We start from the raw sequence: 26,752 nt of genomic DNA on the forward strand, positions 1-26,752 counted from the left end.
ACACGACTGTCCCACACATGCACAGTGGGCTGGAGATGTGTTATGTTTATATGAGTTTTACAATCACGGAACACTGCGACGGCAGCTTCAGTGTGGGCCTTGCAATAATTTCACATTTTTGTATTTTTAAAAGAAGTTCCTAACAAACTTTACGAACTGAGGGTAATGATGATGGATGATTTAATAATTTGTGACTCTGTAAGATTTGTTGTGTTTAAACTCAGAGTTTCCATCCTCTCTGAACCCTTGTGGAACACTTTGTCATCACCGACCAGGTGCAGCAGTTTGATGTCATGAGCACAGCTGGCTCCTCTTCATGTTTATTGGTGGTGCTGCCCACGGCAATCTAATGTATCAAAGTTTGTAAATGCCATGTCAAGTCAGTGAAATCAAGTTGGCTTCATAATCTGGGCTCTATTTATTGGCCATAATTTCACCAATACTGAATATAAATTTACCAACATCAGTTTGATATTTAGCGTGTCCCTAGTAATAATAACATTTGGAACGAAAACCGTGTTTCATCATGTTACCAGCTTTAAAAATAAAGTTCTCACTTACTGTTAATCTTGCTCACATGCATGTTCTTCTTTGGGTTTCTGTTTGATCCCTCTAAATGACACTTTATCAAAAAAAGTGTTGGGATGCATCGCTGAGAGCTTTCCACTGCATGCTGATCAAATGTTGGCGTGGCCCCCCTGGGAGAGAAGAAGGCCATCTGTACACCACAGGTTCAAGTTAACAAACTGCTGCCCCTCATTCTACTGGGCTGCACTACAGTTGCATTTCACAAACGGCTATAAGTCATTAAATCACATAAGTTCTAGATGATGATCTGTGCGGCACGTCTTAGTGTTTGATAGAAGGGGGCATAAATCCTGTTTCGCAACACACTTCAGCTGCCTGGAAGTCTGGAAACATTGAGCCAAGCCTCCAAGTGGCCACCTGAATATAGTGAAAGGAGGGGCAGCAGATGGAGCGGCATGTACCCCCTGTGGGGATTTTGTAAAAGGAGACCCAAACTGAAATGGACAGCTGAGCCAACTTGCATGCCTTGTACGTATCAACTGTAAGGCCCTCTGGTGCTATCTCTAAATCTGTTTTCCTGTGGTTAGCGTGCACTCTGTCTTTCACAACCTTCGGTGGGAATCGGCATTTCCCCTCCAAAGTCACAATATTATTGAGCCTCGGGAGTAAACAAGCTGAAAGCAAGTACAAAACGTTCAGAAACTTTCAAATTAACAACAAATGGTGATCAATATTTCTGCCTGTTTTAAATCAATGAACCCGAGAATCTTTAGCGTTGAATTCAAAACATCTGCATCATTTTTAACACAGATAATCCCCCAAATCCAGTTTTTCCCAACAAATAGAGAAAGAGACCACGGACTGGACAGCTCGTCTTTAATAAGACTTTAGATACTCCCACTGACCTTGTAACGCACATCAAAATAATTATAGCATATACACACACCAGCAGTTCAAACACAGATGAGTCCATGGCATCTCAATGCAAATGAGAGAAAACGGTCATGCTCGCACATGTGAAATAAAAACAGCTTTAACTGTTAAATAGTGGCGTAAATCCCCCATTCATAGAGATTTGACCTCAGATCACTTCTGGTTTCTTAATCGTCAAGGTTGCACGCTCATTATTACATCCAGTTCTGCATACAATCAATCAAAGCTGAGACAGACAATATGTTTACACACAGTAAGAAGCTGTTGCATGTGAACTTACATTTCAAAATCTCTTTCCAGATTTCTCAAGTTTAACTTTACAAAAAACTGTTACAGGTAGCTTTATACAGACCAGGATGCGCCATACCTGGTTTTCACTTCGAAGGTCTACTCAGAGCAAAAGTGGCATAAAATGTCTCCCTTTCACACAACTTTAACCCACAGACCCATCCCTCCTTTGTCCGTCACACACAGTTAATTTACATTATTCACAAGAATGTACCCAGTCTTTTATATTTCTCTTTCAGTTAAATAACTAAAGAACAAAGAAAACAAACACTTCAGCTTGTTGTAAGCTGCGCTGCAATGTACAAAGGATGATACTGTCGAGTATTAAGGTGCGTGGAATCGGTGCCACAAAGATCTTTACACCTGCTAACACTGATGCACCCGTGTTGCATGCAGCAACACCTTTTCATCCCGTTTTTGTCTTTTGCTTGTGTCCTGTTGCTTGGTCGTCATCTTCTGTGGCCCGCTTCGTTTTCAGAGAGAAGCGTGTTTGCTGTCAGGGGCTTAGAGAAAGGTTGTTGATTGGCACACGTCACAGGGCTCTCCATGCGAGCGTTGGCAGGGCCGGGAAAAGGTCAGTGGCCTAAGGCGACGAGCACTTCAACACTGGGACGTGTCACAGGACCTCTGTGAGGAAGGCAGAGAGCAGAGGGGTTAAGGGTCGGCAGCCAGCGAGGAATGATCAACACATGCTAACAGAGTCTAGTTTGTAGTCAAAACAAGGGCTCTTTCTCAAACTGCTTTTTGCACCATCTCCCTACTAACTTCCACTCCCTCAATCCACTATATTAAGTTCCATCACAAATCAAATGGCCACAGTCTGCAACAATGCTGATTTACTGTCTACGAGCAACACTGTGTAGTGTTCGGCATGGAAGACGTGCTGTACAAATGGGTCAACTTGCTGACCAAGCAACATTAAATGGAATATGACAGTAACGGCTATGAAAAATTAGCTTGTTTAAAAAAAAAAAAAAAATCATAAAGTAATAACATTTTACATTTTCTATATAAATTAAATTAATATTAAAACTTTTACATAAATGATTTCAAGATTTTTTTTTCAAATTCCTTCTTCCGTAGCATGCAGTTTTTTTATGCGGGACCAAATAACTTTTAAATTATATTGATACTATGTAGAATCAAAATGTGGTTGCAACAAAGTGAAACTAGTGGAGATATACATTTCCAAAATGAAAGATTCTTCGTTCAGGAAAAAAATGATTTATCTATTTGATGACTTTAGATATTCTGCAACTATGTTTTTAATTAAATACATGTTGCAAATGATTCTTTAGAGTTTCTTGGATGTTCAGAACAAATTTCACCCAATCCAGTGAAAAATAAGCGATTTGTGAGGCTCCGAATACACATACAAAGAAGCACGAAAATTATTAGATTTAGCTCTGAGGGGTCAAACTTCAAAAATTAAAAAAGGATTTGGAGTACAGCGCTAGGATTTTGAAAGGTTTGAAAGTTTTTACATGATTTTTTTTTCATGAAAAAAGATGACATGAACTAAAAAAGTTCTGAATTCTGGGTGGGTCTTATTAGACATTTAATATTGTCATACAAACGTTAACAACTTAAGGTTGATAGATAGATAGATGTCCGAACGATTCTGATATGAAACCATCGTTATGAAAAGGTAAGACGGTTTCTGTTTCTGTCGGAGAGGGGGGAGGTTTGTCCCAAAGCTTGCTGCTGCCCCACATTATGCTTCATTCAGTTGCAGGTGACGGTCGGCAGGGTCCGGTTTGAGAAAGGCCCGGGGGTTCCCCTCTTTAAACTGAGTAACGACACTGTCTGGAAACCTCTGACCTGGTGACAATGCTAAATGCAAAAGATGTTGAACACGTCGCAGGAGGCATGAACCCATAAACCTTTAATGTCCTGTGTGCGGGGATTTAATGCGAAGGGCCTCGACTCGGAGACTATTTATAGTCGAATGCATCCAACATGTGAAACAAGTTGGTAATTGATGTAACACTGAATTATCTGACTGACAACGCCACATGTGTGGGCGAAGAGAGGTTGTGCTCTCAACAAGTATGAACATGCAAATAAACCGTGGAAGTGAAACCTCAAAATACATCGACCTCCTATAAAATTACATTGTAACATTCAATCGGTCTCGCATATCAATATTCCCGATCGTGGCCCTCTTCCTAAATGTCCTGCCAGGTGGAAGGCGTCTCAAGTGTCCAGGTTTACAGGAGTGAAAATGAGGAGACAGAACTTTCACTTTTTACATGACGGAGAGGTGAGGGAAGACGAGGGAAGTCAAGTTTTCATTAAATTGATTTCAGGAAAGACGTGTGAGAGCTATCAGAGGAAAATCGTCCTCTGTTTGCTTTACGCAGTATTTATGATCGCTGGCTTGTCTTCAGGCTATCAGGTGAAGGTTAAAATCTCACTGGAAGGAGAGAGTAGGGTGCTGCTGACGTCGCAAAGAGGGGGGTTGTGTGACGGGTGATATGGCGCTTAATGGCTTTCGGAGTCTTGTTTCTAACCCCTGGCAGGGAAGCACTTGTGGATAGGGTCTCCACATCCATTCAAGCCATTCCAGGAATTCCTAACTGGGTGCAGGCCAAAGTCAGTGGGGCTGCTGAATAAAAGCTGTCATCAGTATAAAGATACTCTGCTTCTCCTCACCCTTCCTTACACTATTTCTTCCATGTCCCATCTCCACCCCTTTGTGAGTGTAAATGGAGTCTCCATGTCACACCATCCTCTCCTCAGGGGGGAACACACTCTCTCTGAAGTGATGACCTGCATGTTAGCTAGAGTGCAAATTCAGGTTCGTGGTCACTCCGTGCCAAGGACAACAGCACTAACTATGGACCTCATACTGCAGTCTTTATTGGGTAATGTGAACTTGGCCAAGTGTAAAACCAGATCAGTGCAAATAAGCACACACGCTTGTTGTAAGTGAATCATGGTTGTGTCTGCTGCTACTTTTTATTAGGAACAGATGAGAAGACAAACCGAATTGGAGCACCGATGCTCGTGATGCTTAAACCAGATCCTCCGAGCCAAAATAACAACATTTATCTCAGCCAGAAACTGCCGAAACAGATATCATCATCGATTATGAGTCCTTGAATCAGGAAAAATAACCAAATCAAAGCTTAAAATGGTAATATTTAATCAAAATAACATAATTCTTCATGGCTCGTTTAAAATTCTGTCAAAACAAAACAAAACCCATTAAACTCCATGCAATTGAAAATCCCTGAATGACTTGGCTGAGGCCAACAGTCGAACGATAAAAATTTTGCCAAAATTTGACTGTGCTGCAGGAGGAAGAGCCAGCAGCCACAAGAAGAGGACAAAAGAGATTGTTTGTAGATGTTGTAAGAACGTAATTAGTTCAATATGTTTAGCACGTGTGTGTGTGTGTGTGTGTGGGAGAACCGGTAACACAGAGTCCACATTTTACATTTTTGTAGGATTATCTCAGAATTTTGACGGTGCACAAAAATCATTTTTTGGCTAGCGAACATGTTTTTATTAATTTTATATATATATTTATATTTTCAGTGTTAATGTCGAGTCTAAAGTGTTTTAACATGTTTGTATTGTGGTCTCTCTCGTGTGCAGTCTGCTCTGTACCTGCAACATGCTGAGGCTTCATGGGGCCGGCCTTTTTCATGAATGAATCCTCGCTCTCGAACGCGAGGATCGGCTCGCTGGCCATACTGGTCTCAGACTTCTCCCGTGCTCCGTTGGTGGTGTTGCCGTGATTCGTGAGATGGATGATATCTCCGAAGTGGGCAGTGTCTCCTTTAGTGGGCAGACCGTTTTCATGTCTCGCAGGTTGGACCCCGTTGACCACTTGGACCGAGGGGCTGCTGCAGAGGGGAGACACAGAGAAGAATATGGTTGTACTTATGACGGCTCGGGGTGACTCATGCAACAAATGAGTCATTCCACCGCTGTCCAATTACGGGAGTCTCTTAAAATCTACCCCGAGAAATGTGTTCGCATACAAAGAGTAAACATTTCTAGAAACCAAACCATTTCTTCAGTACTGCGATTCTTAACTGTGGGCCAGAGTCCTGCGGCTCCTTGTGTTTTCCGTTGAGGTTTAGAACAACAACAGTCAACTCCTGGCTTACTTTTCTGGCACACAAGTTTTACACTGTGCATGGTGGTCTTGCGTCAGTATGAGCACAGAGAAACTTTTCAATGGTTTTTAAACAAAAGGAGCGATAGTTTTACCTTTCGTTGACGTTGGTCTGTCCATTTTCTGTCATGTTGTTGGGCAGCTCGACGTCTGGCTTTGGCTGATAATCAGCAGATGCTAGAGGAAACAAAGTAAAACAGACTTTTAGACCATGCACATTAACATGATCCTACGCTACATGATCAAACAAAGTGTGATGAAAACCATTAATGATCATTATAAAGTGTGTCAAGCTAAATTTAAAAGGCAGGAAAAAGGTTTTCAAATTTTCCTGAGGCATCTTTCCAAGTTCATATCTCCCTAACTCAGCTCTGATGAAGACATGGCTGTGGTTGAGTCAGATCTCCACTCCCCTGACTAGAGCAGAGGCACGCCTGCCAGGCCTGCGACCACATCTGTGGCTGGCTAATGTATTCCTGCATTGAGGAAGTTTGCCACAAACAGCATATCTCCCACACCACATTGATCCCCTTCATCTTAGTCATCGACTGTTCGTGACGTGGAAGTTTAGACAAGGAGGGCCTGGAAGTTCTGTGTGCTTCTTAATATAGTTGTTTTAACTCTTTTAAAAGGTATTGTGAAGAGACCATTGACCTATTTCCATCAAATTGCTGTAATAAAAACTTGGCAAACTCATCTTTGGCTGTTTGTCTTTATTCCCCTTAATGAATAGTGTTTGTAAAACCCATTATATCCGCAGGGTGGCCATCTTTAAAAAGATATCTTTGAATGCTGACAAAAAAACAGAAGGTGATTGGCGTGAAGCTGCTTTTCATATATTGACTTCAAGTGACACTAAAAGTTGAAATAAGAAAAAAAAAATTGTATCCAATTTCTTATCTGAAAAATTCAGTAAAATTTCTGAATTAAAAAAAAATATATATATAATTTTTAAATTATTAATGCTAGCTTAGCATAAACACTTTGTCGAAATTGTATTTTGATTATATTTTATTAATACTTGTTAGTACATGCCTAAAAGAAAAAAAAAAATGAAGAAAAAAAAGCTAAATGTAGACCAAGGATACCTTTTGTCCAATAAATCATTTTTTTGCAAATGTATTACTCAGTGTGACTGGTAAAGGGTTAGGAACAGACTTTTTCCATGGTTAAAGTAGCTGGAAAAGTGGGCATGGGTAAGGCCTTTGCCACATCAAGTGTCCTTATATTATTGCTTGTGTCAGATGTAAATGTCCTGGCTCATGACAACAGCCGGCAACAGTTATCACTCTTCCTCTCTGACTCCCACAGTCCCACAGCTTGGACAACAAACAACACACATGGGTCCTATTTTACAAAGAAGAAGAACTCCAACTGCAGCTGTGCAGGATATGAGACTGAAATATAATCTAATAACCGTTTTATACAAATCGTCCGATGTGAAGCTGACTCACATGGGAAAATGAGAGCAAAACTATAACGAATACCTGTGATTTTGTTTATTCTAACCTATGGACGAGGTAAAGAAGGCAGAGGGAGAGGTGGTGTGTCATCAAATATCACCCTAAGGTGGGATAAGTATGAGTCAGACACTATAAAATGTACTATGATTAACAAATCTGCATGACCTACAAAGCACTAAGAGCTAGAAATCCACTTCTGAGTGGATTCCTGAATCCAGCTTTGTTTGAAATCCCTCCACAGATAACACATTAATGGGAGATCCATGAAGACAATTCCCCTAAACAATTCCTGCAGATTAAAGGCTTGTCTTGTGTAAAGGTTTTATTGAATCACCTGCGGATGTCTTGTAAAAGGCAGCCTCGTTCAGATTGATGTTCTGCTTACCTTTGCTGCTCTCTGCCTCTTTGTCATTGACGTGCGCGAGAGGGGAGGACTTTGTCTCTTTCTGTGAAGATGGGAGACGTTTACAGTCATTTTCAATTGCAAAGTTAAGGTTTGGCATGTTGTTTTGATTAAATATCAAAATGTTACCTTCTCGCCTCCATCTGTCTTGCGTGTCCTCTTCATGATCTCATCCAGACGCTGAAAAAAGAAAAAAGGAATGAGACTAAAACAAACAAACAAACAAAATGCAACATGTTTGTAGCTTTTCTACAGCAACACAGTGAGCCATCTGGGTAGATGTTTTTATGACGTTAACAAAAAAAGGTTTCGGTTTTCATAACACCAATCAGAAAGCTATTAATGCAGCATTCACAAGAAATAGCATCATTTAACTTTGGTAAAAACTGGGTTACGTTTATTGGGCTAGTCTGAATCCAGGTCAGACTGTTTTCTAGAAAAACTGACGGTTTCACATTTTGTTGTTCATCGCTTCTCTCCGCTGGTGAAAAAAGGGATTTCCTGTCTCCTGTATCTAATTATGCTTAAAGTGAATGCACCCTTGTGTCTCCAGGTGGAGGGCTGTGTCAAAAATGATGAAGCAGCACTTGTGTGTTCAGCTGGAGAGCCAGCGTAGGATGGTCGAACAGAGAACAGTAGGATAAAGGAAAGACAAATGTGAACCATTCTCTGTGACTCATTTGTATGCTCCGAAGGCAGAAGATACAAGATGCGACCCTCATCTGAGGACACAGCTAGCCCGGGACCATAACTGCAGCTGCCACTCATAAAAGTGAAGTGAGTTTTTATGGTCCAAGATTATTCATAGACAGCTCACACACTCATGGCTTTGGCATCTAGTGTGGCTGCAAAACTTCTGCCTCGGGACGAAAGATTCTCGTGTGTCTAATGAGTTTCTGTGTCGCTCCTCTGGATACTTTAAACCACCTGTGCCTGCTGACCACAAACTCCTCTTTGTTGAGGCGATAACAAGAGTCAGCCTGTCGGTTTGGGTAGAAGTTAGGCAAGTCTTTGGGGCAGAGGACATGCTGTTCTTGCGGGCTAATTCCAGCAAAGAGCCTGGCTTGGATTGGCTGAGCCAGGCCTGGCACGCCCAGATAAGAGTCACCCACACATGGAAAGAAAATGAGGAGAGGGAAAGAAAGGCTTAGCTAGCATACAGAGGCGTGGGCTTACTGATAGATGTGGGTGGAATACTATTGTTACAGAAACACACACACGTGCGAAGATCTGCACAATCCACAGAGATGAATAGCACAGCGAGATCTCCATTATTAGTGTTTATATATAGCTTCACACTCACACGAATCTAACTCCTATTAAATCATGGCATGCAGACAGCCGATCCTGGATAAGCCAAAAACATCATCCATCTTGGTTTCAGGGAGTCGACTTTCAAGCCTGCGTTTGGCATGTCATAAGGCAGACCAGAGGATGAACGAACCCCAGAATATAATACCTCCAGTGAGGGAGGAGCGCTTATAGAGAATTTACTACAGAATTAATGTTGTGTTACTCTGAGCAGAGCTGGGACAAAGGATTGTTAGACTTCTTCAGAGTCTATTAGAAAGGACTGAAAATGAAATTTCCATTGTGAAATCAATTGTGAAATGACTTTAAAATCTGGCTGAAACAACAATGATGCGAGCACGGATGCATCGCCCTACCCTTTTCCTCTCCAGCCTCTCCTGCTCCTCCTTCTGGAAGTGCTTCTCCCTCTCCAGACGCTGCTTCTCCGCCTCCTCCCGGGCTTTAGCCTCAGCCTCTTCTTTCTGAAACACACACAGGCGAGAATCCAACCGCAACTTTAATGCCGGCAGAAGGAGGAAAAAAAACTCAGCCAAAATAACATGCCTTTTACGTAACAAGGGTGTGGCTGCTCACTTCAATTATTGTTTACAGCCACAAAAGGGATATTTTCCTGTACCTATGAGCCAAAAAAGATCTATTTTCAACATTTACAGCCTTGTGAGGCCCAATCAAAGCGAAATACAATACTTGAGCCTTTGTATAATTACATTGGATCTTGTTTAACCACAAATGCCACTTCTGTGAGAGACCACAAGGGGGTGGCAAAGCGTAAGAGCTGGGAAACGGACCAGTCACAGAGATAAGACTGTGCCAGTGCTGATCACGTTACAGGTCTGCAGGATAAACAAATACTGTGATGAAAAGCCACATTTCCTGTTCCAATTGGAAATCAGTTTCTTTTAATCAATCATCTCTGCTTCTCCCTGGCAAATACAGGAAGAGTTAATATTCCTCCTAATGGTTATTTGACTAACTGAAGAATAAAAAGAGCACATTCATTGTAGCTACCAGCTCGGGTTAATATTTGCCTTTAAAAGGACAACAACATCCCCTCTGACGTAAAGAGAAACTCTGGACTGTGCTTTTAAAGGTCAGTATGAGGTGAGCTGCTCAGTTGAAACAGTAAACAAGAGACATTGAAAAACACTGCAGAAGATGGGGGGGAGCTTTTTCAGCTTGTGGTGTGATGGGCAAAGTGCCTGGGAATGATGTGAGGATGCAGTGGAGTGTGCATGCCTGTGTTTGAGCTTTGGGTGAGTTACTGCCCACTGCACTAACACCCAACCTCACTAACAACTTCCATTTAAGCTGCTTTTCCTCAAATGCTGTGCGTCGACGGTGAGCATACCTGTTTTTGAAGCCGTAGGTTCTCCTCCTCCTCGGCTTTGGCTCTCTCCTGAGCCTCCTTCTCCTCCTGCAGGCGCTGGGCTTCGTCCCTCTTCCGCTGCTCCTCGGCCATGGCGCGGGCCTCCTCTTCCCTGCGTCGCCTCTCCTCGGCCTCCCTCGCTATCCGCTCCTCTCTCAGGATCCTAAAGGGTTTTGGACATAAAAGCTGAGGCTAAGTATTTTCCACTAAATAGTGTGGTAAACAATTTCTAATCATTCTATCGACAGGACATTTCCTCTTTAGTTTACACGCAAGCACAAGCAACAAGAAACCGAACTATTAAAGGAAATGGAAACAATCAGAAGTACGAGTGCCAACATGGGCTCTCACGCGACTTGCTGTGGTTAGAATCAGCTAACAGGCTATTAAACTCTTAATGCTTACACACACCACGTCCAGCGCTGAATGAGGTCTCACACAGACAGGCATGTGCTGGAGCCTTCCTGTTCGGTTTTACTGATCTTTTTTTTATTTATAGATTAATGTCACCAGTGAGGGTTTGTTTTGGAGCACAAAAGCAGCTACGGCATCATATTCTACACCAACCATACAATACTTCAGCTTCAGTTCAAATGTTATATATACAGTGGTTCCACTTGTCCCCCATGACCTTCTGTGCAATTCTTGAGAAGGCTGATAGGGAAAAAAACTGGTGGTTAAAAGACCAAACCCCTAAGTGGGAACACAGCTTGGGAATTACTGTCTTTCAGCATGGACATACACATGTTTAAATTTTCTTTTGCCTCTTGCACGGTGAAAGAACTTGACAGATCTTGCAAGGTCAACACTGTGAGGCATGCTGTGAGGCATATCAAACCCTCTGACCTCTCCTTCTCCTCCTGTTCGCGGCGTTCCTGCTCTTCCCTCTCCCTCTGCTCTCGGGCCTGTCGGCGTTTCTCTGCCAGGATGCGAGCCGCCTCCTCTTGGCTGTTGGTGCCCGCCATGGGCTTGGGTGATGGAGAGGGTGCAGGTGATGATGCCGGGACAGAGTGAGCTGCATGGGCCGGCTCAGGTGAGGGGGATTTGGCAGTGGTTGTCGACACATGAGGTGAAGCAGCAGCCGAGGATCCGGCAGGAGCGGGGGAGCCTGAAACAAGGAAAACGAGCGTTACAGACCTGGTGTTGTGTAGCTTAACAATTATTGAAGCTTCCCTTTAAAGTGGTGCCTATCAGTCATTATTAATAAAGCATGAAACTGCAGTCTTTTCTCTTCACATGCACTGTGAAACATTCTGTCCTCAGCAACTGGAAATTGTAAACAGCCGTGGCTGCTTCAAGCCTAAGAACTTGGTAATTATATAATTAAGACTGATTAGTGCAGCCTCTTAGTGCTGCGTGTGAGCAGACACAGACCACAGAGCTGTGTGTGGCTCTCTGAATGCATTCCCTTTGTTTTCACGGCTAATTAAGCCTGATGGTAATCTTTCCCCATTTCTTCTTGAAAGAAATACGGACTTTCCAGAGGCCTGTTCACTGTTTCCAGTAGATCCATTCTCCTGGCCAGGAAGAGACCAAGCCAGACAGTGATGAACTCCTTGGGAATAAATTAAAAAATACTTAGAAAATAAAGTATGACTCAGCTGTGGAGGGAAGCTACCAAATATCCAGATGTGCTGGACTGTGCAAATCTGACAGTAGATCAATGTGATGAGAAACTGCAAGCAAATGCAGATTATTGTGTTGTTAATAATAATAATCTTTACTCAAGGCCTACGTATTGGCTTGTTCCACAGCTTCAATATCTTTTTATAGTCTTCATCTGCAGATACAGCATGATATAATCATGGGACTTCTATCACTTGATAACAGGTTGTCCACCACAGTTCCATACATAGTTCACGTGATGTCAATTGAGCAAATCTCCATATAAATCTAAAATATAATTTAAGTTATCACTGTTGGTCAAATTTGTATTGCAAGGGAAAATTGGCTGATAATGACACAGACAAATTAAACAAAACCATTTTTTTTTTTTTTTTTTTTACACCTGAAACTAAATGTTGTCCCTGCTGCTTCCCTGCTACCTGCAGCTTCAGCTCTTATGCCAAGTGCATTTTCTGCAACTGAAACATCGTACAGACATTAAGTCCAGAAGGATGCTGAGATTTTCAATCCATCTACTCTAATCCATCAAAACTGTTGTTTGTACTCACCCTTTCTCTCCTCAGGGGTGGCAGGCCTGCGAGGCTCCTTCACTCTTCCGATTGGGGCGGGGGAGGAGGTACGGTGGTCTATCCTGGCAGGGGTCCTGGCTCTTTTGGGCCGAGCTTTAGGAGTCGACGGGCTTCCACGTGTGGATGGAGGCTTGGGGGAGGCGGCGGGGCTGGGTGAGGCCGTTCTGCCCTTCGGCGTGGCTGGGGATGACGGCCGTTGTCTTGATAAAGGACTTGGACTGAAAAAAAAGGAAAATATATTTTGATGCTGTAATGCAGTTGGACCAAGGTCAGGGCTGGAATGTTTGTTTAAAATGACACACGTCCTGAAGAAACCTGACTTCTTCAACAGGTTCACAGCAGACAAAGCACTCAAAAGTTGCAACAGCCCTACAGTGCATTATCCGATCCCTGCTTTACAGGCAACGCAACACTTAAAGGGGAAACATCCATTATGCTGAAGACAACGTTTTTTTCTTTTTATCCTCTGGCACTGATGGTACTGACAGCTAACAGCTAAGCTCTTTGTTGCCTTTTTGTTGAGTCAGGACAACTTTCTTCTCCTATTCCATCCCTTCTGTCACTGATGTCACTTATTTTAGTGGCCTGGGGATAAAAGAGGAAGTGACCACTCGTCCTGGGATCTGCCTCGGCTCAAACAGAGCATGAAATACACAGCCATTATCATGCAGACGTAAACACGGTCGCTCTGGCTAGCCCAGCAGTTGACCAGAGACAAAGAGTGGGTCAGGGGGATGTAAGGTTATCCTTGTTTACGTTACAGTTTTAGTCTGACCATGTCTGTATGAGCGTCAAAATAGCAGACTATTATATGTTTGATTATTCAAATGGAGGATTAAAGTAATTTTTTTTTGAAGTGGGGATGTTAGCTTTAAATTACATACATTTTATACGGTGGTTATGTGTGACCATTTCACACTTGTACATGTATATTCATTTATTCACTATGTTCAGTTGTGAATGTTCAACGTAGGCCTCCATGATTTAAGCCTGCAACTAACGCATTTTTTTTCATGATTGACGAGTCTACCCATTATTTTGGGAATTGAGTAGAGGTATGTACACAACATGTCAGACACATATTTGTTATAATTTCCATGAATCCAAGATGGCATCTTGAAATGTCTTCTTTAGTCAGAAACTAAAAAAAAAAATATTCGATTCACAAAAGAGAGAAAAGCAGCAAATCAGAGAAAGTTTGGAATTTTTTCTTGAAAAACATGAAACGATTAATTGGTATTCAAAATAGTTGCCAATTCATTTCCTGCCAGTCAACAAACAGATTAATCAACTAGTTAATTAACTGTGATAAGATCGAGTCATGAAGGATGTCTTGAAAAACTGAGTAGTTCACTGAGAGAAAATTGATCATTTGCTCTTCATGATTTACTGTAAAAGTCCCTGTTTATTATTGTAAAATGACAAGCTTATGGTGCTGGATCACTATATACTATGTGATGCTTTGTATAGTAAATTAAATTGCTTCATTGAAAACAAAATTGCTAAATTAAGTAAATAATTAGGAAATTGAGGGCAATATGAGGAAGATGACTGCAGTTTGTCTCAGGAGGTAAATGACTGGCTTTTTGGTGTCATCCAAAGGAGAAAAAGGTGACTGCCTCAGTGGTAATGGTTCATAGGATTTGTTACAGATGCTGCATTATGATAATTAGAGGTCTTGTAGATGAAATCAGTAACCAGGTTGGTGGTAAATATGACACGAAAGAAAAAGGTGACAGCAAAGTTTGTTGGTTTTTTCAATGTTTATAAATAAAACTGAAATGAATTTACAGATTTCAAACTTAACTGAATTAAAAGTAAAAATTACAAAAAATAAATAAATAAAAAAGAAGAAGTAAACAATGCGTTACCTCGGGTCAGGTCTGTGTCTCATGCTGGGTAGAGACTGTCTCTTCTTAAGCACTTTCTCTTTAGTGAGGGCAATTCTCTCCTTCTCGTTCTCCCGTTCCTTGTCTTTCTTTTCTTTCTTGTTTTTATCCATCTGTATAACAAAAGGATGAAAAAAAGGTGAAAATATTTCAGTCTTCTCGTGTGCACTCCAAAGACAGCATTCCATTGTCATGAAAACACAAAATGTGACAAGATACTCTGTAGGTTGTTATACATAAAACACAGGATGAGAAGAAGTCTGGACAGGGAACGTGTTTTACTGTCTTGGCCACAGTTCAATCCAACAATATCACCGTTAAACTTTCAGTCAGTTTCCGGTGAATTGTAAACCCACATGTAGAAAAAGAATCCGCCGTTATTAATTTCATGCCCTTTTAGCTATGCTTTTATTCTGGGAAACAGCTTACTTATCGCTCTTGATAGAGTCTAGTGCTGTTGTTACCATCTGATGACCGTGGAGTGGGAAGAAGTTAAACTACTACTACTACAAATACTATGAGTAGTCCAACTATTCACCCCGGAATCCATCATACACAGCTTAAACATTAAAGAGAGGACAACCACAGGGCAAAATCTAATAAGGCCGACTTACAGGTGTGGAGCTCCGTCTGTGTTGGCGCTGGGTGATGTCGGGTGTGCTGGACGTCACTCTCCAGCGGTCGGAGCAACGGTGGTGGGGCTGGTGGGCGCACAAGGTGAGGGGACTGGCTGAGGCTGAACGGGGGCAGAGAGGAGAGTCTGAGGAGAAAATACAAGTCTAATTACGTTTAGCAAAAATCTATACGGCAGCGGGAAAGATGTTAATCCATTTTTTTTTTTTAAACTTACGACCATCTTTGCCATTGTTGAGGACACTGGCAGCACTGCGGCTCCTAGCGAGGAAAGACAGCGTCGGCGTCATCAGCCGGTCGACTATACTGCTCTCCCATGGACTCAATGCAAGGGTACGGGCTGCAGGGTGGAGAAACAGATAACTCCAAAAGATAAGTCTTCAAATGATATCCTCAGTTGAACCAGAGCTTTTCTCAAAATATAACCCAGACCTGAAGTATTTGAGCAACATGGGCCCATTTAAAATCAATCTTTGCAGAGACCTTCATTACCCAGACACCTTACCAAAAATTAAGTCTAAAATTTGTCACCAGAAGGAAATGAAAAGAAACAGTGATTCAGGTTATGGGTCACATGTAGTAGTATGCCCACAAGCCATACAAACCTGATCGAAAATACACAAAACCCTAATTAAACACCTCAGTGCCACCCAAAGAGATTACAAGAGAAAGAAAATGGGCTCAGTAAATGTGTCTAGTATAACCTTGGGCTGTAGTGGTACCACCCAGGAGAGAGAGAGTTATTTGAAAAGCTTGTCTAGACAGTGAGTTGGTTATTTATAACCACAGCCTTGAGCATACAAGCAGAGAAGAAGAAGAATGTGGACTCATCAGTATTTATTTGGGAAAGACACCTTTCTTTTTTGTTACAGTGGATGCTGACAGGGTGTGTAGTCGTGTTGAGATTGAGGAGGAGAGCGACATGAGGGACAGAGAAGTTACCTGTCTATTTTTTTTCCAGCATCACAGAGGAGCAGTACCTGCTCCGGGGGAGTTTTCGGAATACATTATCTCCTGAAAAATGCTGACTCACTCACTAACTTTACTTTGAGAAGTTTTCTCCCTCTCTGCAGGAGTACACCGTGACCTGGTTTAATTTCGAAACGCGCTCATCCGAAGCGTGAAGAAAAGTTTGATTCAAAGGAGTATTTGTCAATTATGAACAACAACCACCTCCATATAATCAATCAATAAAGCATTCAATCAACATAAAAGACATCCCAAAGCCAGTGTGTTATGATGGAAAATGAGAACAAAAGGATCCATTGGACTGTGCAAACACATGAAATGACCACCACACAATGAACCAACCAAAGGATATACAAAAGGCGGCAAAACAAAACACGAACACTGGACATAACCCACATTAAAATACGAGCATGCAGAGCATGTCAAACAAAAACCCGACCCAACTTCTGAGGAGAAAATTAAACAAAAAAAAGAACTCATAGTGGTTTTGGAAGATGGAAATGGGTCAGCTGTCAACCATCAAGCACAAGAGAGGGACTGAAATCAGAGAGAGGAACTGAAAAAAATAGAAGACAATGACGGACGGGTTTCAGAGACGGTGGCAGAGTGATGGACAGTTAAACAGGAGGGGGGGAGGGCATTCCAGATGTTGCCTTACTTCTGCTGGGGGAGTTCCAGAGCGTGGCGGAGGACTTGGACAGTCGCTTGTTTATAACAGTGTCCACGTGTTTGGGCAGGTTGACCGTTGACACAGAGCATCTGCCTAAGAAGCCAAGAGAGCGCCACACAGATGTTCACACAGGTCACATGGTTGAGAGGAAGAATGGGAACTTCTGTGGCGTAATGCGTTACGCTCCAACGACGCCTCTACAAACATACACCCACACACTGTCAAGTAACCGATTGGTAATGTGAGCAACCGCCATTAAAGCGGATTCCTGTGCGCTGAACGTGTCTATAATAATATCCACTCGGTTACGCTGCATGCTCGCACACAGTGCACCATATGTTCACTTCAGCTCGCCTTTAGGTGTGTAGGCAGGCGTCCATGGCACAAAACATGTGTCAAAAATGATGTTTAATGTTTGTGAATTCCTCAAATGCTACAGTTTTTAAAGGGTCAGTTCACCCAAATCACCTACCTCTTGTGGTATTTAGCACTGCAGATAGTTTTGGTTTTTTTTGCCCAGGTTTTAAAATATACGATAATAAATAACAGACTTTATTTATATAGCACAAGAAAATCAAGAGTTCTGTTTATGAGATTTTTGACAAACTAGAGATGTTAATGATTAATGATGAATCGATAAATCGCTGTGTAGAATTTAACTGATTAAAAATGTATTAATCAACAACCAGAGATGGGCCCTAGGCTTTAAATAGTATCTTGTTACAATACAAATTCTTGTAGATATTGTCTTGTCCCAAATATGGCAATACACAATCCTATCACCATTGGGTGAGGGGGTCTTGTTGTTCTTACAATTTATAATTATAGTGATTATACTGATTAACCGAAAATCGATTGTCAAGGCAGCCAATTATCAATACAATGAAAAACGACTTTTGAAAACGTTAACCAGAAACAATTCTTTTAGTGTCCTTGTTACTCTGGATAATCCATACAATGCACTGTTAACAGTTTTCAATTGCATTATTTCTTTACTCGAGAAGCAGTGAAAACTGCTGGCAGTGAGGTTAGTAGATTATTCAGAGTAACCGGGACATCTTTTGTCGCTTATGAATATTTTAAAAGGCCATTTGTAATGCTGTGAGCACGCTAAACTAAATTCTACTCTACTGAGGTAAGTGAGAAAATATGTTGACTTTTTGAGGGGGATTTGGGTGAATTGACCTTTAAGATCTTTCTCAAAATTCCAGATGAAAGATTGAAGGTTTATGCCGACTTCACAACAATACCAATTCCAAAAAGCGTGTCAACCACACTCATGAAGAACCTTGAACACTACCAACACAAACAGTGACCCAGAAGAGACACCTCAAAACAACCATAACAACCAAACCAGTGATGGAAAGAGGCTGCTGGGAAACATCTACTCATTTCAAAGTTGACGACGTGAACTGGCTTCAGAAAAGGGCAAAACTTGTGCAATCCATGTGCAAAACTTACATCCATCCCAAGTCTATTTGATTGCAGCGTATTAAAAGAATATAAACACTCTGCTTTACCCAAATGTCGTCAGGCATGATTCACAGAACATTAGTGTAATGGAGGCACAGTATCAAAGCAGGCCTTGTCTATTAAAGCAGTGACTGAGGCAGTTTGCTCTTTTGACAGAGGCCGAGACTTTGGAGCATCTCCTAAATAACATTCAGAACTCTGCGTCATTCCACTGCAGTCTGTTTACGCTTGTTTGCTTCCACCATCTGACAGACGGCAGGCTGGTGAGGGAGGAAGGAAGCGAGAGATTGATTAGAGAGTCAATAATTCCCCTGGCATATGGCAGAGGCGATTACATGACATGAGATAGAAGTAGAGTCTCTTAAGATTTACAGCTTCACGTCGGGTGGATGGCACACAGGGACAGGGGCAGCATTGTTAAAACATAATTTCTACAGTACCATCCAGCCACCGCAGTCAATGCAGACTGATCTCATCTGCTGTAAGACTGTCAGGACATTTATCAATTCAAAATAGGCATAATAAAGTTTACTGCTAGTCCACAGATCCCTGCCTGCTGCAGGTGCTGCAATGAAGCAGCAGAATACATTTTCACTTGTGCGATCGATATAGTCTGGTCATGATCAGGGCGAAGTAATGTTTTAAAGGCAAGCAGCCTGCTAAGACAGAGCTGCAGTAACTAACATCAGAGAAAATGGTGAGTTAAGGTGGAGGAGTGTGACAGAAGATTAAAATATGACAAAACAAAACCTCCGCTGCTGTCCAAATATGTTTGGGCAGCGTTCCTGACTGTGCACCTGCCCACATCGTATGCCAAAGCCAGGACTGAGCATTAAACACTGTACACATGACTGAGCCAAATGGAAGTGAGAAGTAGACAACACAATTATTTTTCACCTGATAGAGCTAATAATGCACCAATTTCAGGCTGCGGTGCTTCAGATCTACCTCGGGGAGGCTGCTCCATAGAAGCAGAGGAGGCTGCTCCTCCACTGTTAATGAGGGGAAGAGGGATAAAATAGTACCCGGTTGAAATAAAACATCTCTGCATCTAAGTGACTATTTTTTTGAGACACAGGCCACCACTGCAGTACCTACACTGTTCAGTTCAACAAAAATTCTGATAGCTAATGAATTTTTTTTAAGGCATTTATCTTGCAAAAAGGCCAAACATTTCCTGGTGTCAGCTTCTGAAGAAAAAAGATTTTAGACTTCTTTGTTTTCTACCGATGTAAGTTAACAATTTTATCGCACTGAGCTCTGGGAAAATAGATATTATTCACTATTTTCTGGCATCACACAGACCAAATGATTAAGTGATCAACTGAGAAAAAAGAGATTCATTAATAATAAAAATAATTATAAATCCATCTGTTGCAAATCTGTAACAGCGCAGTTGATGAACAAGTCTAAGGTCTCTTCAAACAAAAAAAGAAACCTCTGCAAGGATGTAAGAATAATGTACTAACGATCTTCAGTGAAAACAGTGACAGGGAGCTGCATGATGGCAGACCAATGCTGACATAATTTTCCTCTAATGGACTTAGCCGTAAGAGGTTAATGGCACTGAAACACAAAAGCCAATAATGACGAATAAAAACCTCAACAGACGGAAACTGTGATCAATAAAAGCATCAATAACTTGCAACAACTGCCTCATATCAACGATATAGATCTGATCACAAGCGAGTCCTATCCAGATTGGATCCGTGTACTCACCTTCTTTCTGGCTGTTGTTCTGGCTTAGCGCGCCGGCCCAGGACCATCTTTGCTGGCGGATTTCTGCCCACGTCTTCTTGGTTGACCTGTGGATGGCAGCCTCATAGCGTTCCTGGAGAGGATGAGAATAGGGCAGATTCAAGCACCATGCCTAGCTGAATCCTCTCTTCTGCAACTGACCCTGTTCTGTTCCCATTCCAGTGAGGGAGGGCATTAACATTTCACCTCTGGATATCAGTGCAAAAGTAGAACACCATCACATACATAATAGATTGTTCTCAACATAGACAGCGTTGTTGCCAGAACGTACTTTATTCTTCTCTAGTTTCTGTTTCTGCCTCTCCTCCAGGGCGGATCGTCGCTTTTCCGCCTTGATCCGCTGTTCCTCGAGCTTCCTGCGGCGCCCCTCCAGCTGCTGCTCCCTCAGCTGCCGCGCCTTCTCCTCCTTCTCCAGCCACTGGGTCTTTTTAGCAGCTAAGATGGGACAGAAAAACACAGTCAAGGTGAGATTTTACCTAAAGAGCACTGGACAAAGGAGCCCGCTCGCTCTTCCCTGTCCTTTCAGAATACTGTAGGTACGGTACGCATTACCTTTATCAGTTTTAGACTTAAAAGCGTAATGTGATATCTGTTGGGATGTTCAAGAAAAATCCTGTTTGAAGCTTGAAGGAAATATCCCAAAAGTCAAGCCTCTGATGTTAAAAGCCACCTTTGAAAAAAATATGTTGCCCTTCACTTCAATCGTGCTTTGTGTTTGGAAAAATAAATTCAATTACTTGACTTTTCCACAGAATCCTGCATAATGCCGGGTTAGACAGATACAGTGCTTCTGAAGTGACAGTTTTACACCACGCTAATCGCATCAAGCCTCCACGTCAGCTTCAATGAACCACACACTTTGATATGGAAATCGTCTCCTTGTCCCTGAGCCATTTAAAGAGGGCGTAAAGAAGCCTTATGCAGCTGCCTCTCTGTGTACACAACTCGCCATATTTCTTTAAACTGCAAAGTAAAACCTCCATGAAGAATCGGCCTCTGCAAGGAGGCGAGGCTTAGTTTTTCAACAGCACTTGATTCAAAAAAAGCAACTGGTTGTGGGTTTCAGATTATGGTGACGGAGCACTGCAGAGATGCTGGAGGCTAGAGGGGTTAAAATTTATTGGGAGGCACACAGTTCTGCTTTTATCTGAGAAGGGAAAAGAAAGCTGAGTTATACCGAGGTGCTGCACGGAAGCAACCTTGAGGCAAAGAAAAAAATCTGCTGCAGTGCGTATCTCAGCTCCTTGCAGCTCGATGGCCTCAATTTGAGAGAAGACACATCTTTACAAATATGTAGTAGAGTGGAAAGTAAAGTACTCCATAATTCACTAGTTGTGCTGCGATGAGAACCAGGGAGGAGGAAACTGCTTCAACCACCCTCAAATGCAATGTTCAAGGCTTGCTGGGATGGATTACAGCTTCCCACATCCATAACATTTCCTCTCTCCTCCAAGGGAAACCTTTAAGGTCACAAACTTAATGTAGAAAGACTGCACCCACTTTTTCCCAACAAATCAAGTCTGATTGCATATTGGAATTTGACTCATTCAACAGAAGCATTTTGGTAGTTTTCCAGACTACAGGTGCTGGTTGCAGGAGGGAAAATGAACTGAAACTGGCTGGATGATTGATGGTGACACCAAACTATGGCGAGAGTCTAAATTATTTCAGCTCACGAGCGTCAGAGTCACCTTCACCATCAGTCATTCGTGCATCTATACGAGGAGTTCTGATTAACAGACGTCCAATTCTGAATATCTTGAGATGACATTGCTTTAAAATGCATTCCTCAGCTCTCTCCTGACAATGATCAGCACTGACAAGTAGCTTCGGGACCTACTACAGTAAGACCATTAAATAAGTCATAAACAGCGCGCGGCTCCAGCTCTGGTACATGAACTATTCATATCATCCCACCAAAGACAGACAAGGCAGGGGAGAAGCTTCTGTGCAGTCGCGGCCGATTTCCTGATGCAAGTCTTTCAAAGCTTCACTTAAACGTGACAAGAAAACAATAAGATACGAGCTAGGATGTGTTGTGATTTTCTAACAGTGACCCTTATACTACTAGCCTAGTAATACTACTGGTGATGGTTGATAAGATCTCTTTTAAGCTGGTCTTGTAAACAAAAGCATTGGCAGGATCTTATCTTTTATCCAGGTCTGACTGAGAGTATTAAATCAGACCCGTACCATCTGGCACGCCCGGTGATCGCCCAATTAGACTGATCCACGCTCCGAAGTGTGTCAAAGTCATCTTACTGCTGTCGAACACACAGTGGGATTAGACAATGGGGCACTACTGAAAGTATGAGTGTGATAGTTTAAAGAAATCAGTGTTGTGAGGATTTCAACGCTATTTTACCAATTTCTCTCTAACTATGACGGAATAAAGAACACCCAAGGTTCGACTACTCTAAATTTTCTGTCTAGTACCAAGCTGACAAAACCCTGTGAGATGACAAAAGCTGAAAGGGAAAAAATGTCTGCAATACATAACGAAGCAGCTCTGTATCGACACAAGTGAAAACTACTTTACATATTTTTCTATTTCGGGACATTCTGCACTGTGTGATTTTGTGTTTGGCAATACAAAAGTTGTTTGGATGTTAATTCACAGCCAAGATAAATCTGGCTGCAAGCTTCTCTTCAACCTCCAATTTCTCCAGTAAGATGGTAATCATAGTAGTTTTGTGGCATGTGGTTCGAACATGTAATCTTTAACATAGTGGTTTCTGCAATTGGAACATGTGGATGAACAGAGTTCAGACTCAGGGCATGTTACATCTTCATATATCTGAACTGAGAAACAACTAATTAGAGCATTGATTCAGGGATAAATGATTGGTTAAGAGGTCAGTCTATGCCTACATGAATTTGGCAAAAAGACACATTGATGATGTTCAGGGAGGGAAAAGGTTATAATTAGTTGAAATTCCCAGATGAAGAAAAAATAAAACCATGATTTTAAATTAAGAAACGCTATGAGGATTAAATGAATGAAAGAGCTCTAGGGCTGGGCAATATGGCCAAAATTCAATATCGTAACTCCTTTATGTGCTGTCTTTAAAAATAGCCAAACTGACAAGTTTCTATTATGTTTTACCTTCAATCCGGGTTTCCTGAATATGACAAGTCTGCAGTATGTCTACAAAAAGTTCGTATTTTAAACAGATTTGGCTTTAAGATAAACATTGGTGCTGGTTATTTCAGATGCTGCTTTGTTATAAAGTAAGAGGTGAAATGAAGCATGCAGTTTAACAGGGGATGGTTCTTGAAGCCATATGCAATGAGTTTTTAACAAACATACCGACATGAACAAGCTTGTTCAGTGACTCCTGGTGTCTGTATGTTGATGAGTTTTTGGTCTATTGCCCAACTCTAGTCAAAACTACTGAACATGTTTAAGTTGAGACACCCAGATGCAACAGAATGAATCAGGACATCACCATCACCATCACCACCACCACCACCACATACACATAGGTGAGTGGCTTACCTTGTAGCATGCTGAGCTCTTCTGCAAGGGGGGAAGGGGTGAGAAAGAAGACAGAGGCAACTGTCAATCATGCAAAGCAGTGTTTGAGCAGCGTGTAGCCGAGAGACAACGTGACAGCCGTGTGTTCATGAGAAAAATAAGGACTTGGCAAAGAGATGCATCAGCTGACACAGCTGTGTCGATTCGTATGACGCCCAATGAAAGGCACTGAGAAAATTTTGCTTCATTTTGGGTTCCGGTGCTTTTATGACTCAGTGCTGTTGCGCAAGAGATATTCATCACACTGCAAAAAGCTGCGAACAGTTAAATTTATTAACACATATGGCTAAAAAAAATACAGTTTTTAATTCTTTTTTCATCATTTTTGTCAGTGTGAGGAATATCCCTACGTAACTCAAATTTTATTAAAGCACATTTTAGTGCAGAGGTGAGTTAAAGTGCTAATGAGTCAAATAATAAAATAATACAAAACACAATGGGCAAATGCTCATTTCAACATGCACGTAGAAAATGAGCGCTCGCTCGTCTTTGGTAAAATGGCGGCTGCTTGGCTTTTGCTGATTTCAGTCACTTTTGTACAAAAGCCAAAACTATTCAAACTACCCCTTTTATCCTCCCCGTGCTGCATGTGCAAGCCATCTGCAGCCTAAAGCCAGCTCAGCAGCAACACAACCGACACTTTTTCACCCCAACACTAGAGGGAGCCTTCTTCCTATGTAACAGGCTCGTGCTCCCACCCCTTGTTTCCACTTACCGAGATATTTGGCCTTTTCCTCTCTCCGCTCCTTGGCAAGCTTCTGCCTGTCCTCTGACTTTATGATGTCTGGGATGAGAATAGAGGGGGAAGAAAGAGAGGATGTGTAAGTGAGAGGTGTCACATTGTAAACTTCTATCAAGTCCAACCCATTCAGACCTCGGTGATGCAGTATTTGTTTTGATAAATAAAACTTGACATTTCTTTATGGTTCCTTGCGAGTCAAAACAAAACAACACAGCCCGAGAGAAATTCAATATCTGGGAATTTTTAGCCTTGTATCTCACCAAATGAAATTCATGACATACTTCCATATAAATGAACAATTAGGGCTAAAATACTGCTACTAAGGGCTTAATTAAAGCTAGTTAGTCGGGCTCACCATAGCTAGAATCCTTGAGGGCCACTTGTTATGCAGAGAATATATAATTCAATACTACTTATCCACTATGGGGTGAAAAGAGCTTACGGTGTGTCTTATAATTCAGTGTATCTAAAATAGTATTATGTTAACAAAGCACTAAAGTTACTAGGAAAACAGGAAGAGCAAAATCCTGAAAATGCACTATTAGCCACATGTTTTGCACCATCCGCCATAACAGCTGCCTGTCCGACCTTCCTCAACCCAAAACTGGCTTGAGGCAACAATGACGCACAGCCGTCTGATAAACAGAAATATCTGTAAATGTTTTCTTCAGTGCTGCTAAGTCAAAGCAGCAGACGCTTTAAACTTTAAAAACGTCACCACAAGGAAATGCATGCGACAAGACAATGACAGGAAACTGGCAACGTCAATATTTCGACGCTGATGCTCAACAAATGGACGAAGCTGAAGTGTGCTATATTTTCTAACACAAAGAATGAATGTGTGAAGAAAATTCCTCATGGAAGCCAATCTCCTCCACATCAAAGCTGCAGCATGTGGCAGGCTCAGTAAATCTCCTGTGCCATCTGGTCGTGGGTGCATGTTTGACTGTGATATGTTATGACTACAGGGGAGCACTTACATATATGTCTTCTCTCTCTGTGTGACGTCTCTGAAGTCTCTCTCACACACAACATTCCTTCCAAATACCTCAGTGGAACCACTCAGTGAAAAAAAACGGCTAGAGGAACGGCAGTGCAAGCCAACACTGAAGTGAGCCATTTCAAGAATTCAAACTGCAGCCTTTGATGATAGCTGGTTCTACTTCCTGGGTCATTCTACTTGCTGGAGGCACCCTTTGCTTTTGCATGTCCTCCAAAGAATATACCAATGAAAATATTTTACCATAAGAGTTGAAACAGTTGTGTATTTCATCAATAAGTCTATGGGTTGGTGATGATAAATAGTGTTTTTTTTTAAGTAATAATGGCAACAATTCACTTGTTGCAGCTTTTCAAATGTGAAGTTTGCTGTAAACTGAATGTATTTGGGACAACATTTGGCAAAACATTTGAGGACGTCAACATGGACATCAATTGCAGCCTTGTTTGCAACACAAATATGATTACAGCAAATTAATTTACGTATCTATATATTATATATCTGTAGTCCCTGGGCAGGAGACTAAGAAAATAAGCTATACAGTATAAAAAACAGTTACGGACAGTACATATTCACTGTACAACAACATCAGCAACCTCAACAACAACAATTAGATCTCAAAACATTAAAACACTACAATAACAAATTAGATTATATTTGCGTTTATGCTTGATGGATACATGATTAGGTTGATTTTAGCCACGATTTCATCTCAAATTCAAAATCATCAAAGCTGCAGCACTCTCTTATGCCCCGTCCATACATACATGGGTATTTCTTAAAACAAAGCCTTTTCTGCCAGGGTGGAACGCCGTTTTCAGTGTTCATGCCTGGGCGGAAAAGAAACTGAGATTTCTGGAAATGATGACACAGACACACACACGTTTATCAGTGTTTGTAGCATCATTAGCAAATGTGAACTTTGAGTAGGCTACATGTTATGATATTATGACTATTTCCATTTGTACAGTGGTAGAATAGATGTTATATTGTGTAACGTTATATTTAGAGAGACACAAACGGACATTGATTTTGCAATGATGGAAAAAGAAAAACGGGACAATGTTTTGTCTTCACAGAATCTTCTTGGATAATTAGTCAGCAAGTCACGTTTCCCTGCCTCACTCATAGTATTTTCTGTAACCAAGCTACCGACCGGAGTATACTATCCGTTTACAACGCCACGCACATGCCCAGTGTACGGGCATGGCCATGGGGTATGCGTTTCCAGGTGTGTTGTATGGAGATTATTTCTCAAACGGTGCTAAAGCGCTCGTCTGGATGGAGATATTTTCTTTTCTAAAACCCAGTTTACAGAAATACCCGTGTGTGTGTGGGCTCGGCCTTATGTTACTTGGTACCGAGTTCCAAAAATTGATTGCTCTTACAGAGAGGGCTGGTTTGCCGAACTCAGAAGATCTGTGCTGTATTATGCAGTCACTTATTATTATTTCATAATACAGA

At 41.7% G+C, this 26,752-nt stretch overlaps 1 protein-coding gene across 5 annotated transcripts in view; it reads right to left on the reverse strand.

The window, feature by feature from the left end:
* Positions 1–1,387: 1,387 nt before the first annotated feature.
* Positions 1,388–26,752, reverse strand: part of map7d1a (MAP7 domain containing 1a) — a 45,496-nt gene continuing 20,131 nt past the window's right edge. Inside the window, exons 3-19 of one of the 5 annotated variants that reach the window (XM_073484714.1) lie at positions 24,262–24,330; positions 23,508–23,528; positions 20,280–20,443; positions 19,970–20,081; positions 16,766–16,870; positions 15,356–15,478; positions 15,120–15,241; positions 14,488–14,618; positions 12,596–12,834; positions 11,268–11,529; positions 10,404–10,584; positions 9,412–9,516; positions 7,874–7,924; positions 7,727–7,787; positions 5,974–6,055; positions 5,365–5,603; positions 2,284–2,376 (exon numbers count right to left, since the gene is read on the reverse strand). In XM_073484714.1, coding sequence (XP_073340815.1) covers positions 2,366–2,376; positions 5,365–5,603; positions 5,974–6,055; positions 7,727–7,787; positions 7,874–7,924; positions 9,412–9,516; positions 10,404–10,584; positions 11,268–11,529; positions 12,596–12,834; positions 14,488–14,618; positions 15,120–15,241; positions 15,356–15,478; positions 16,766–16,870; positions 19,970–20,081; positions 20,280–20,443; positions 23,508–23,528; positions 24,262–24,330 — 2,078 coding nt within the window. In that variant the 3' untranslated portion in view covers positions 2,284–2,365. Of the gene's footprint in view, positions 2,377–5,364; positions 5,604–5,973; positions 6,056–7,726; positions 7,788–7,873; positions 7,925–9,411; positions 9,517–10,403; positions 10,585–11,267; positions 11,530–12,595; positions 12,835–14,487; positions 14,619–15,119; positions 15,266–15,355; positions 15,479–16,765; positions 16,871–19,969; positions 20,082–20,279; positions 20,444–23,507; positions 23,529–24,261; positions 24,331–26,752 lie in introns of all 5 variants that reach the window. The other 4 variants (XM_073484712.1, XM_073484716.1, XM_073484713.1 and 1 more) reach the window with 4 other exon arrangements.

Source organism: Pagrus major, chromosome 17, assembly GCF_040436345.1.
Source record: "Pagrus major chromosome 17, Pma_NU_1.0".
Taxonomy (NCBI): Eukaryota; Metazoa; Chordata; class Actinopteri; order Spariformes; family Sparidae; genus Pagrus; species Pagrus major.